This window comes from Gobio gobio (assembly GCF_949357685.1).
Source record: "Gobio gobio genome assembly, chromosome: 4".
NCBI classification, from domain to species: domain Eukaryota; kingdom Metazoa; phylum Chordata; class Actinopteri; order Cypriniformes; family Gobionidae; genus Gobio; species Gobio gobio.
Genome location: NC_137100.1, coordinates 1,599,262 through 1,614,357, shown reverse-complemented (window position 1 = coordinate 1,614,357; position 15,096 = coordinate 1,599,262). Strand labels below are relative to the sequence as shown.

Sequence of the window (15,096 nt, the reverse complement as noted above, 5' to 3'; positions counted from 1 at the left end):
ATGAACATGTTATCATTTTTTAGTTCAAAGCTAACATAAATTAGTATGTTGTTAACATGTTTTAACGCATGTTTTAACACATTGCTAACATATTATAACATGTTGTTACCGTGTTTTAACATTACTAGAATGTTTTACCACATTGCTAACATTAATTAGTATGTTTTAACACAACGTTAACATGAATTAACAATTTCTTAGCTTAATGCTCACATTAATTAATATGTTGCTAGCATTTTTTAACACATTGCTAACATAAATGAGTATGTTGCTATCATGATTTAACACATTGTTAACATTTTAACACATTGTTAGCTTGATTAACATGTTGGTAACATGTTTTAACACGTTAGCATGAATTAACATGAAGTAGCATGTTTAGCACATTGTTAGCATGAATTATCATGTTTGCTAGCATGTTTTAACACATGGTTGGCATTATTTAACACATTGCTAACATAAATTTGCGTTTTGTTAACATGAATTAACATGTTGCTACCATTTTTTTAGTTAAAAGCTAACATTAATTAATGTTTTAACTAGGGCTGTCAAAAGATTAATCGCGATTAATCGCATCCAAAATAAAAGTTTGTGTTTACATAATATATGTGTGTGTACTCTGTTAATTATTATTTATATATAAATACACACACAAGCATGTATATATTTAAGACATTTTTTTTAATATATATAAAACATTTATATTTATATATATATTATAGATTATATAAATGTATATACATGCAAATATCTCTTAAATATATACATGAATGTGTGTGTATTTATATATAAATAATAATTAACAGAGTACACACATATATATTATGTACACACAAACTTTTATTTTGGACACGATTAATCGCGATTAATCTTTTGACAGCCCTAATTTTAACTCATTAATTAACATGTTGCTAGCATTTTTTTTTTGTTGTTAAAAGCTAACATTAATTAATATGTTTTAACGCATTAATTAACATGTTGCTAGCACGTTTTACCACATTGCTAACATAAATTAGCATGTTTTAACACATTGCTAGCATGTTTTAGCACTTTCACTTTCAACTTTGCACTCTCAAGCCAACACAACAAAACAAAAACAGATGAAAGTAACAATAAGATTCGGATTTCAACTTTTTCAGTCACCAAAAGGGACTTTTATTGCAAACTTCCACATACCATCATTTAGCCTCCAAACCAAACTGAAGATGAGTGAACCGACACGAGTACTTATCAAAACAATCATTATTCAGCCATACTAAAAAATATAGACATTCGGCCAGGCAGGATTCACTTTCTATCCCAATGAAATTGACGAAATAAAAAAGATAAACATAGAGAAATCATGTCTTGAGTTGGTGAAGAGCTCGTTCAGAAAGAGTCCAGATCCTCAGCTTTCATGCCGGACTGTACCGCGACAGAAACACGCGTGTGCTGCTCTGTGTCCTCCTCCATCTCAGGATCACCGGCTTCCAGTTTGATAAAGACAAAACCGCTTGAAACCGGACTTGAACTCGCTGGGCTTTGAAAGGATCTGGTTTGTGCTGGTTCAGTGAAACCATCTCGTCTAATTCTAGACCTGTAAACAGAGAAACAGCACAGGGTTGTGTTACACTCCGTGCTTTGACTCTATAAAAACACATTGTAAGCAGCTTTAAAGAGGCGATATGTAAGAATTATCATGTGTTAAATAATTTTTATTGCCAGTGTGTGATTGACAGATTGTGAGATTGTAACAAAACCTTAAAAACGAGACCTTCCGTCTATGAAAGCCGTCTATTGTATACGCTTAACATATTGATAGCATTAATTAGCATTAAATTAGCATGTTTTAACACATTGATGGCATTAATTAGCATGATGTTAGCACACCTTGATAGCATGAATTAGCATGATGTTAGCTTTTTTTACATATTGATAGCATTAATTAGCATTAAATTAGCATGTTTTAACACATTGATGGCATTAATTAACATGATGTTAGCACACCTTGATAGCATTAATTAGCATGATGTTAGCTTTTTTTACATATTGATAGCATTAATTAACATGATGTTAGCACACCTTGATAGCATTAATTAGCATGATGTTAGCATTTTTTTACATATTGATAGCATTAATTAGCATGATGTTAGCACACCTTGATAGCATTAATTAGCATGATGTTTGCATGTTTTAACACATTGGTAGCATTGATTAGCATGATGTTTGCATGTTTTAACACCTTTATAAAATTAATTAGCATGATGTTAGCATTTTTAACACCTTGATAGCATTAATTAGCATGATTATTAGCATGATGTTTGCATGTTTTAACACATTGGTAGCATTGATTAGCATTATGTTTGCATGTTTTAACACCTTTATAACATTAATTAGCATGATGTTAGCGTGTTTTAACACCTTGATAGCATTCATTAGCATGATGTTACCATTTTTTAACACCTTGATAGCATTAATTAGCATGATGTTAGCACACCATTGATTAGCATGATGTTAGCGTGTTTTAACACCTTGATAGCATTAATTAGCATGATGTTAGCATTTTTAACACCTTTATAACATTAATTAGCATGATGTTAGCGTGTTTTAACACCTTTATAACATTAATTATCATAATGTTAAAAAATGTTAACACCTTGATAACATTAATTAGCATGATGTTAGCACATCTTGATAACATTAATTAACATGATGTTTGCATGTTTTAACACATTGGTAGCATTGATTAGCATGTTTTAACACCTTTATAACATTAACTGGCATGATGTTAGCATTTTTTAACACCTTGATAGCATTAATTAGCATGATGTTAGCTTTTTTTACATATTGATAGCATTAATTAACATGCAAGCACACCTTGATAGCATTAATTAGCATTATGTTAGCATTTTTTTACATATTGATAGCATTAATTAGCATGATGTTAGCACACCTTTATAGCATTAATTATCATAATGTTAGCATTTTTTAACACCTTGATAGCATTAATTAGCATGATGTTAGCATTTTTTTACATATTGATAGCATTAATTAACATGATGTTAGCACACCTTGATAGCATTAATTAGCATGATGTTAGCATTTTTTTACATATTGATAGCATTAATTAGCATGACGTTAGCACACCTTGATAACATGAATTAGCATGATGTTAGCATTTTTTTACATATTGATAGCATTAAATAACATGATGTTAGCACACCTTGATAACATGAATTAGCATGATGTTAGCATTTTTTTACATATTGATAGCATTAATTAACATGATGTTAGCACACCTTGATAGCATTAATTAGCATGATGTTAGCATTTTTTTACATATTGATAGCATTAATTAACATGATGTTAGCACACCTTGATAGCATTAATTAGCATGATGTTAGCATTTTTTTACATATTGATAGCATTAATTAGCATGACGTTAGCACACCTTGATAACATGAATTAGCATGATGTTAGCATTTTTTTACATATTGATAGCATTAAATAACATGATGTTAGCACACCTTGATAACATGAATTAGCATGATGTTAACATTTTTTTACATATTGATAGCATTAATTAACATGATGTTAGCACCAGGGCTCTGAACCGGTTCAAGGAACGAAAACGAAAACCGGAAACGAACGAAATTTTAAGAGGAACAAAAACGGAAACGAAATCAAAATCAATTTGAATCGTTCTGAACAGAAACGTTAATTTGAAATGACCATTAACCGGTTAATAACGTTATTTTATCGCTCTCTTTAATATTTTAATTTGGCAGTGGCCAATCATGAACAGCATGTGACGTTGACGGATCAAGCCTGAGTGAAATGCGCACCATCATCTGTGAATCTACGGTAACGCAAGTCAGTTTGAGCGCATTTTCACGCCTCAAGCACATTTCTCTCCCCGCTGAGCTCATCAATGAAAGCGCAGGTATTGGAGGACATTATTTACATACGTTTAAATAAGCAGAACGGACTTTAAGCTCAAATAGACTGATTTAGGCTGATTTAGGCTGATTTAGGCTGATTTAGTTTGTGGATTCAGTTTAAGCCTGTCCAAGTAGGCTATAGCATCTATCAAACATTCCTATAGTCTTTCAGATGGCCAATACAGCTCAATGTTTTCTATATAGACGGCTGATGCTGCGTATTAAATGGTGTTATATTGCATTAAATGATCAAGCTTTATTAGCTGACTGAATTTGATTATGGGATGCAGACGTGTTGTGCAGTGTTTGCTTTGAAATTACCAGTTGACGGTGCATTAAAAGAGCAATGGTTATCCAGTTTATTTATTCATGCATTTTTTAAAACAAGTCGTGTTGAAAAAAAGTTATGTGCAAAGAATGTTCTCACTCTTCTGAAAAGAATTAGGCATAAGAGCCACTTTAGATTGTCTAACGCTCCATTAAAACAGGTCCGCTGTTTATGCTGTTATTAATGCATGTATTTCTGTTGTGCTTTTAAAAATGTTATTAAATAAATATTCAAGTTTAATTACCATGCGTTATATTATTATTGAGTGAAAATAAGTCTATTTATACATATTTGTTTAAAGTATAGGCTAAATTAAAATAACGTTATTAACCGGTATTTTTTCAAATCAAACCGTTTTCGGAACAGTAATTTTTATTGAGGAACGCAAAAACGGAAACGCTATAATATCGATTCTGCTCGGAGTGAACCATTGATATTTTTTTCCATTTTTAAGCCCTGGTTAGCACACCTTGATAGCATTAATTAGCATGATGTTAGCACACCTTGATAGCATTAATTAGCATGATGTTAGCACACCTTGATAGCATTAATTAGCATGATGTTAGCACACCTTGATAGCATTAATTAGCATGATGTTAGCTTTTTTTACATATTGATAGCATTAATTAGCATGATGTTAGCACACCTTGATAGCATTAATTAGCATGATGTTAGCTTTTTTTTACATATTGATAGCATTAATTAACATGATGTTAGCACACCTTGATAGCATTAATTAGCATGATGTTAGCTTTTTTTTACATATTGATAGCATTAATTAACATGATGTTAGCACACCTTGATAGCATTAATTAGCATGATGTTAGCTTTTTTTTACATATTGATAGCATTAATTAGCATGATGTTAGCACACCTTGATAGCATGAATTAGCATGATGTTAGCATTTTTTTACATATTGATAGCATTAATTAACATGATGTTAGCACACCTTGATAGCATTAATTAGCATGATGTTAGCATTTTTTTTACATATTGATAGCATTAATTAGCATGATGTTAGCACACCTTGATAGCATTAATTAGCATGATGTTAACATTTTTTTACATATTGATAGCATTAATTAGCATGATGTTAGCACACCTTGATAGCATGAATTAGCATGATGTTAGCATTTTTTTACATATTGATAGCATTAATTAACATGATGTTAGCACACCTTGATAGCATTAATTAGCATGATGTTAGCATTTTTTTACATATTGATAGCATTAATTAACATGATGTTAGCACACCTTGATAGCATTAATTAGCATGATGTTAGCATTTTTTTACATATTGATAGTATTAATTAGCATGATGTTAGCACACCTTGATAACATGAATTGGCATGATGTTAGCATTTTTTTACATATTGATAGCATTAATTAGCATGATGTTAGCATGTTTTAACACATTGGTAGCATTGATTAGCATGTTTTAACACCTTTATAACATTAATTGGCATGATGTTAGCATTTTTTAACACCTTTATAGCATTAATTATCATAATGTTAGCATTTTTAACACCTTGATAGCATGAATTAGCATGATGTTAGCGTTTTTTTACATATTGATAGCATTAATTAACATGATGTTAGCACACCTTGATAGCATTAATTAGCATGATGTTAGCATTTTTTTTACATATTGATAGCATTAATTAACATGATGTTAGCACACCTTGATAGCATTAATTAGCATGATGTTAGCATTTTTTTTACATATTGATAGCATTAATCAGCATGATGTTAGCACACCTTGATAGCATTAATTAGCATGATGTTAGCATGTTTTAACACCTTGTAGCTGTACACCTGACCTGTGGTTGTAGAACCAGTTGCTGATGGTGCTGTTCTGCAGGCCCAGCTGTGAGGCCAGCCTCTCGATGGTGTGTGGAGACGGGTATGGCTCCAGCTGATACTCCGCCCGCAGCGCCTCCTTCTCCTGAGCGCTGAGCACCACCCGCGGCCTCTTGACCGCCTCCACCGCTCCTGCGGGATCCAGCGCGCCGCTCGTCCTCAGGGAATCCCGCTTGAGGCGCGCTGCACACACACACACACACACACACACACACACACACTGATCACTGAGTCTGCAGTCACACATCACTATAGATAAGCAGTAGTGCTGGGCGGGATACCAGTTCATACCGAATACCGGTATTTATTTTTGTTATGATATGAATTTTGATGATACCACAATACCGGCATATGTTGGGTCACGTTTCACTGTTGCACTGTAGTGAGAGCACAGCTGAGATTGCATCTTATGTGGCGTTCACACCGGACGAGATTCGCGCGAATAATTTGCGCTAATCGTGCGAAGGTGGACGCTTGAACATGTTGAGTTTACTCGCTTCAATCGCGTGACATTCACTGCACAACAGACGTGATTCTCCTCATGGGCGGAGCTTCTGCCAGCGGCTCGTTGAGAAATGTCTGACATGGGCTGTGTTTACACGTCTTTTTTTGTTAAAATCTACTGTTAATGTGACAAAACGTAGTTTTAAGACTTTTTCAGTCGATAATGTAGTGGTTTAAAGCTCAAATCAGTGGTTTATTTATATAAAGAGTGCCTATTTGAACATGTGATCTGGTGTGTGTGTGTGTGTGTGTGTGTGTGTGTGTGTGTGTGTGTGTGTGTGTGTGTGTGTGTGTGTGTGTGTGTGTGTGTGTGTGTGTGTGTGTGTGTGTGTGTGTGTGTGTGTGTGTGTGTGTGTGTGTGTGTGAGCTCCAGTGGATCAGCGGCGCTCATTAACCCGGTGAGATCAGCCTTTCCTCAGCCAGTTCTTCTGCCGCTGGCTCTGATGTCTCTGTGGCGGCTCCAGATATAATTCGTCTTGTAACGGCCGATCTTTGCTCTCATGGATCTATAATTTGTTCCCTGGCGAATCGTTTAGACTGAAGGCAAAGAGAAGTTTCATTACTTTATATTTTTAGGCTATAACTGTACGTTGCAGTTGTAACGTTAGCCGACTAGCACTGACTGTGAATGTTTGACTGAATTGTTTGCTCTATTTCATGTGTAGCTTATTATACCTTTTACTTATACTTTTGTATTATTGATCATACATAAACTTGCATTTAACAAAAAGAGACTGGGTTGTGTTTCATGTCATTTAATGTTATCACATGATAATCATATTGTCTGAACCAGATATTAATATACAGATTTTCTCCTCATTGTTGTCACTACTAGAGCAAGCTGCTGATTGGTTAACGCGGCGCGAAATATCCGCCAAAGTTCAGATTTTTCAACTTGAGCGATTTGCGCGATTCCCGCGAATCGCAGGTTCAAAACGCTCAATTCGCGTCACCTCAATCTCGCCGCCGAATGCCATTTTGCGTCTCTGCATTGACTTAACATGTAACTCACTCGTGCGAATCGCGTCCGGTGTGAACGCACCATCAGCCTATGGTAAGTCCGAAATCACCCCCTAAAGCCTCATTCACTATTATTCCCTTCGTTCTCCACTTATATTGTTCACTTAAAAGAGTGAATGAAAACTAGTGAGTGAATGCGGACAGCCGCTGTACACTCGTTATTGCGGTGCATTGTGGGATAGAATGAGTGCACTCAATAACGTCCACTATGGTTTCGGACACTACAAATGGCCGTCCCCTCAGATAGTGCCCTATGTAGGGTATAGGGGGCGATTTCGGATTCAGCCCTTGATTACAGACTAGAGAATCATAGTTGCCAAGTCCGCGTATAACACGCGACTTTGGGCTTCTTTTTTTGGCAAGTCGCAAACAAAAACGTGCGCTCTGAACGTGCGCTTTGGGGTCAAGGAAAACGGGCGTTTCTGATGCGTGTTTTTATATCAAAGCGCACATCCTCGACGCGTGATTTGCTATTGTTTCCGACGCGCGTTTTCCGTGACGTTAAGAACGCGCGCTTATATGGTAAATCACGCGTCGAGGGTGCGCGCTATGAGTCGGACAAAACGCATGTAGGCTAAACAGGTAAACCAAACAGGCAGTGCAAACTTGTGTTTAAAGCATCCAAACAGACTAAAGAACGTGCGCTTTCCTTGGTGTTCTCAACATTGCATGCTTACTTTTTAGGGCACACCTCTTATAAAGTAAAGTTACATATTGTTGACCATCTTTTTAAGTAATTACACTATTTACTAAGATACACTATGGCTGTTATAAGAATTCAACGAAATCAGTATCAACAAAATCCATCTTACCATTTATCAAAATCCACTTACACTTACAATTGCCTAAATAATGTCATGAGATTTTTAGATTTATGTTCTAAATATCATATTTTAATTATAGAAATATAAAATTATTCCAGGCCAGTGAAACTATAAACTGCCAGTATATTTGGCGGTGTGAGTGGATTCTAGAATCATTCAACTAATTCGTTCTAAAAACGGTGATTTATTCGAGAACGAAACCTATACTTTGTTGGAAAAATAGAGCAAAACTGATGACAACTTATTGAACTGTTGTATAAAATTAATATCGCATTTTGCAATCGTGCTGATATCAGCTACTCTGGAAAATAGCACTCTTGCTCGTATGATATTGCTTAACTCATAATCTCCTCTTTAATTACTTTCAACTAATGTTTATTTTTATGTTTGTTATTAGTCTATTTTTAATGAAAATACAACAACAATAAAATAGTACAGTAAAAAAAACTTGCGTATATTAAACTTTTGTTAAAAAACGAATAAGATGGATGACATAAAATAGCTATACCCGAATTATAACAAATAAATAAAAGATAGTGGGTGTGTGTGTGTGGGGGGGGGGGGGGGGGGGGGGCTCATTTATTGATAAAAAAATCAAATTCAAAAAATCAAAATGAAATAATATTGATGATAATAAATAATATATTAATATTGAGCTTGTTTTTGAAGCTGCGGTTGCTTAGTCTCGCGAGAGTTGGCAACACTGTAGAGAATTCAAGCTGCGCGCGGCGCGTGAGAGAGAGCGGTTCCTGACGGAGATGAGATTAACGTTCTCCACATGGATCATATTATAGCACATAGACTGCGTTTAAGTTTTTTATGGACATATTTCATACACTCTAGTGCTCTAAACATAAACCGGCAGCGTATGCGCACTTATTTCATCACTTCTTCTTCAAATGAAATGTAAAGTTACACAAAGGACACTGAACACTAGAAAATGTGGTTGACACCTGGTCATGCACAGGGGAAAAAATACCGTCATATACCGCAAAACCGTGATATAATTTTAAAAAAAATTTGGTAACACACACTCACCTCTGTGGTCAAGCGTGGTCAGCCTCTGGACGCTGGGAGGGTCGCTGAGCCAGCGATGCATCCGGATGAAGTTCTCCTTCCCTTTCAGGCTGAGTTTGCTCCAGGGTTTGGGATGCGACAGCAGTTCAGACACTGAGCTCTGAGTCAATCCCAGAACCTCCTCGCCGAACACACGCTGACCTGACAACAGCAGACGGTATAAACACACTTCAGTTTTCATCAGACTTATCAGAGTTTATCCATAAGAGAAGGCATCTAATATTCAGAGCAGCATTTCTCACTTCACTTCGAGTTGCCTTTATTTACCTTACATTAAAGTTTTGCAGTGTGTGTTTTTGTGTGTATGTGTGTGTATATATGTGTGTGCGTGTGTATGTGTGTGTGTGTGTGTGTGTGTGTGTGTGTGTATATATGTATGCGTGCGCGTGTGTGTGTGTGTGTGTATATATGTGTATATATGGATGCGTGTGAGTGTGTGTATATATGTGTATATATGGATGCGTGTGTGTATGTATATATGTGTATATATGTATGGGGGCATGTGTGTGTGTGTATATAAAGGATTATTAGGAACACACACTAATACTGTGTTTGACCCTTTGGCCTTCAGAACTGCCTTAATTCCACGTGGCATTGACTCAACAAGCTGCTGAAAGCATTCTTTAGAAATGTTGGCCCATATTGATAGGAGAGCATCTGCAGTTGATGGAGCTTTGTGACGGTGCATTATCCTGCTGGAAGTAGCCATCAGAGGATGGGGACATGGTGCTCATAAAGGGATGGACATGGGCAGAAACAATGCTCAGGTAGGCCGTGGCATTTAAACCATGCCCAATTGGCACTAAGGGGCCTAAAGTGTGCCAAGAAAACATCCCCCACACCATTACACCACCACCACCTGCACAGTGGGAACAAGGCATGATGGATCCATGTTCTCATTCTGTTTACGCCAAATTCTGACTCTACCATCTGAATGTCTCAACAGAAATCCAGACTCATCAGACCAGGCAACATTTTTCCAGTCTTCAACTGTCCAATTTTGGTGCAAATTGTCGCCTCTTTTTCCTCTTTGTAGTGGAGATGAGTGGTACCCGGTGGGGTCTTCTGCTGTTGTAGCCCATCCGCCTCAAGGTTGTGTGTGTTGTGGCTTCACAAATGCTTTGCTGCAGACCTCGGTTGTAACGAGTGGTTATTTCAGTCAAAGTTGCTCTTCTATCAGCTTGAATCAGTCGGCCCATGACCTCTGACCTCTAGCATCAACAAGGCATTTTCTCCCACAGGACTGCCGCAGACTGGATGCTTTTCCCTTTTCACTCCATTCTGTGTAAACCCTAGAAATGGTTGTGTGTGAAAATCCCAGTAACTGAGCAGATTGTGAAATACTCAGACCAACAACCATGTCACGCTCAAAATTGCTTAAATCTCCTTTCTTTCCCATTCCGACATTCAGTGTGGAGTTCAGGAGATTGACCAGGACCACACCCCTAAATGCATTGAAGACACTGCCATGTGATTGGTTGATCAGATAATTGCATTCATGAGAAATTGAACGGGTGTTCCTAATAATCCTTTAGGAGAGTGTATGTGTGCGTGCGTGCGTGCGTGTGTGTGTATGTATATGTGTGTGTGTGCGTGCGTTCGCGTGTGTGCGTGTATGTATATGTGTATGTGTGTGTGTGCGTGTGCGTGCGTGCGTGTGCGTGCGTGTATGTGTGTGTGTATGTGTACATATGTATGCATGCTGTGTATGTATGTGTGTGTGTGTATGTATGCGTGCGTGTGTGTGTGTGTGTGTGTGTGTGTGTGTGTGTGTGTGTGTATGTATGTATATGTGTGTGTGTGTGTGTGTGTGTGTGTGTGTGTATGTGTGTGTGTGTGTGTGTGTTTATTTTAATTTTTTATTTACCAAACACGATTTTGTAACAGTTTTAGTAACCACGAGACTGCCTCTGGTCTGTTTACCAGCTAACGTTGTGTTTTTGTTACAGAACATTCAGAGAACATTCAAAAGGGACATCCCATAATGTTTGATGAATGATGGAACTGGAATGTGCTTTTAACGTTCACATAACCAAGAAAAAACATTAAAAAAAACTAGACGTTTGATAACTTAATGGGAACACTGGCAGAGCGTGTGTGATCTGGGGATGTGTGTGTGTGTGTGTGTGTGTTATGGGTAGGTTAAGGGCAGGGGCAGTGTGTGTGTGTGTGTGTGTGTGTGTGTGTGTGTGTGTGTGTGTGATGGGTAGGTTAAGGGCAGGGGCAGTGTGTGTGTGTGTGTGTGTGTGTGTGTGTGTGTGTGTGTGTGTGTGTGTGTGTGTGTGTGTGTGTGTGTGTGTGTGTGAACAGTAACTCCGCCTCACCGATGCTGTTGATTATGAGCGTCTCTTTGACTCTCTGTGTGATGCTGAGGGTGTCCAGTTCCAGACTCTCGTCCTCACCGCTCTCCACACACACCAGCGGCTCCACACACACCAGCGGCTCCACACACACCAGCGGCTCCACACACACCAGTGGCCGTGGCTCCACACACACCAGCGGCTCCACACACACCAGCGGCTCCACACACACCAGCCTCGGCTCCGGGGCCACAGGCAACATCTGGAACGAGCGGCTCATGGAGGCCTGAGAGGCCGGAGACGCCGAGGGGTGAGTGTCTTCATCCATTTCACATTTGACCTTCCGGATGATGCTTTGGACAAAGTCAGCTGGCGTCTGGACACCGGGACTCAGTTTCCCATGATCCTCCTCTTCTGGCCTCGTCTCGCTCGGCTGGAGCTGCATCTGGTGTTGGGCCTGATGGAGGATATTCCTGATCACCTCCTCTGAGGAGTCTCCACGCGGAGACCTGCTGTCCACATCCATCACTGACACACACACACACACACACACATGTTGGGTTTTCATGTTTTATGGGGACTTTCCATAGGCGTAATGGTTTTTATACCGAACATACCGTATATTATATATATAAAAAATGGGTAGGTTTAGGGGCAGTGTAGGGGGATAGTATATACGGTATATACTATCCCCCTACACTGCCCCTAAACCTACCCATCACACACACACACACACTGCCCCTAAACCTACCCATCACACACACACACACACACACACACACACACACACACACACACACACACACACACACACACACACACACTGCCCCTAAACCTACCCATCACACACACACACACACACACTGCCCCTAAACCTACCCATCACACACACACACACACACACACACACACACACACACACACACTGCCCCTAAACCTACCCATCACACACACACACACACACACACACACACACACTGCCCCTAAACCTACCCATCACACACACACACACACACACACACACACACACTGCCCCTAAACCTACCCATCACACACACACACACACACACACACACACACACACACACACACACTGCCCCTAAACCTACCCATCTCAGGAAACATTCTGCATTTTTACATTTTCAAAAAACATCATTTATTCTGATTTATAAGATGTTTTCCTCATGGGGACCAAAAAATGTCCCCACAAGGACGAGGATTTCGGATATTGCCATCTTTGTGGGGACATTTTGTCCCCATAATGTAGGGATTACCAGTCCACACACACACACACACACACACACACAGGTTCAGAAATATAACCTGGCTGTCTGTACAGTAGATGTGTAAGCCATATAAAATTATTTACAGGTTGTAAGTTGCCTGAACTCACGCTCCAAACGGCTCTGATCCAGAATGTTCCTGATCACCTGATCCGAGCTCATCTCTGGAGGACGAACCCACGGGACGAGGCCTTCAGTAACCAGACAGAATCATTCACTCAAGAGGTTCAAAAACACTGATTCATCCAGTAATGAAACATTTATGAGTGAGTCATTGAATCATTCACTCAAGAGGTTCAAAAACACTGATTCATCCAGCAATGAAACATTTATGAGTGAGTCATTGAATCATTCACTCAAGAGGTTCAAAAACACTGATTCATCCAGCAATGAAACATTTATTAGTGAGTCATTGAATCATTCACTCAAGAGGTTCAAAAACACTGATTCATCCAGCAATGAAACATTTATTAGTGAGTCATTGAATCATTCACTCAAGAGGTTCAAAAACACTGATTCATCCAGTAATGAAGTCTTTATGAGTGAGTCACTGAATCATTCACTCAAGAGATTTGTTCAAAAACACTGATTCATCCAGTAATGAAGTCTTCATGAGTTAGTCATTGAATCATTCACTCGTGAGATTCGTTCAAAAACACTGATTCATCCAGTGATGAAACAAGTGAAGTCTTTATGAGTGATTCATTGAATCATTCACTCAAGAGATTCATTCAAAAACACTGATTCATCCAGTAATGAAGTCTTTATGAGTGAGTCATTGAATCATTCACTCCAGAGATTCATTCAAAAACACTGATTCATCCAGTGATGAAACAAGTGAAGTCTTTATGAGTGATTCATTGAATCATTCACTCAAGAGATTCATTCAAAAACACTGATTCATCCAGTGATGAAACAAGTGAAGTCTTTATGAGTGATTCATTGAATCATTCACTCAAGAGATTCATTCAAAAACACTGATTCATCCAGTAATGAAACAAGTGAAGTCTTTATGAGTGATTCATTGAATCATTCACTCAAGTGATTCATTCAAAAACACTGATTCATCCAGTAATGAAGTCTTTATGAGTGAGTCACTGAATCATTCATTCAAGAGATTCATTCAAAAACACTGATTCATCCAGTAATGAAACAAGTGAAGTCTTTATGAGTGATTCATTGAATCATTCACTCAAGTGATTCATTCAAAAACACTGATTCATCCAGTAATGAAGTCTTTATGAGTGAGTCACTGAATCATTCATTCAAGAGATTCATTCAAAAACACTGATTCATCCAGTAATGAAGTCTTTATGAGTGAGTCATTGAATCATTCACTCAAGAGATTCATTCAAAAACACTGATTCATCCAGTAATGAAGTCTTTATGAGTGAGTCATTGAATCATCTCACCTCTCAGTGTGTCCTGGATGGTGCGGAGTGTGTGGATGCTGTGCTCGTCGGACAGGAAGTGCTTCATCCTCAGGAAGGGTTCTCTTCCTCTGCTGGTCAGTTTGCTCCAGGGTTTGGGTCGGGCCAGGATGTCACTCACGGTTCCCTGAGAAAGCCCCAGCACATGGTGTCCGAACACACGCTGACCGATGCTCAGCCGCTGGAGAGCCGCTCTGACCAGCTGAGCGATTCTGGCCGTGTCCAACTCATCCTCATCCTCATCCTCATCCTCATCCTGGGCCTGGAGCCCGCCCCCCTCAGAGCCGCTCTCCTCCTTCAGGAACATGTGGAGGCTCACTGATGAAGATGAAGATGAGGATGATGAAGGTGAGCCACTGTTTTCCACAGGAAGTCCAGAGATATCCGGGCAGGATTCACTCAACGGCTCCTCTTTTCCATAGAAGTGATGAAGCTCTGAGAGTTGATCAAAGAATAAATAAATATTTAAAAATAAAACAAACAAAAAATCTGAAATATTTAATTTGAATGAATTAAATAAATTAAAAAAAAGAAATTAAAATACAACAG

The 15,096-nt window shown here is 38.4% G+C and overlaps 1 protein-coding gene across 1 annotated transcript in view; it reads right to left on the bottom strand.

The window, feature by feature from the left end:
- Nucleotides 1–824: 824 nt before the first annotated feature.
- Nucleotides 825–15,096, bottom strand: part of cux2a (cut-like homeobox 2a) — a 30,761-nt gene continuing 16,489 nt past the window's right edge. The window contains exons 6-11 of the mRNA XM_079814715.1: nucleotides 14,530–14,982; nucleotides 13,228–13,308; nucleotides 11,859–12,362; nucleotides 9,496–9,675; nucleotides 6,070–6,292; nucleotides 825–1,576 (exon numbers count right to left, since the gene is read on the bottom strand). Of these exons, the coding sequence (XP_079670841.1) occupies nucleotides 1,369–1,576; nucleotides 6,070–6,292; nucleotides 9,496–9,675; nucleotides 11,859–12,362; nucleotides 13,228–13,308; nucleotides 14,530–14,982 (1,649 nt within the window). The 3' untranslated portion in view covers nucleotides 825–1,368. The remainder of the gene's footprint in view (nucleotides 1,577–6,069; nucleotides 6,293–9,495; nucleotides 9,676–11,858; nucleotides 12,363–13,227; nucleotides 13,309–14,529; nucleotides 14,983–15,096) is intronic.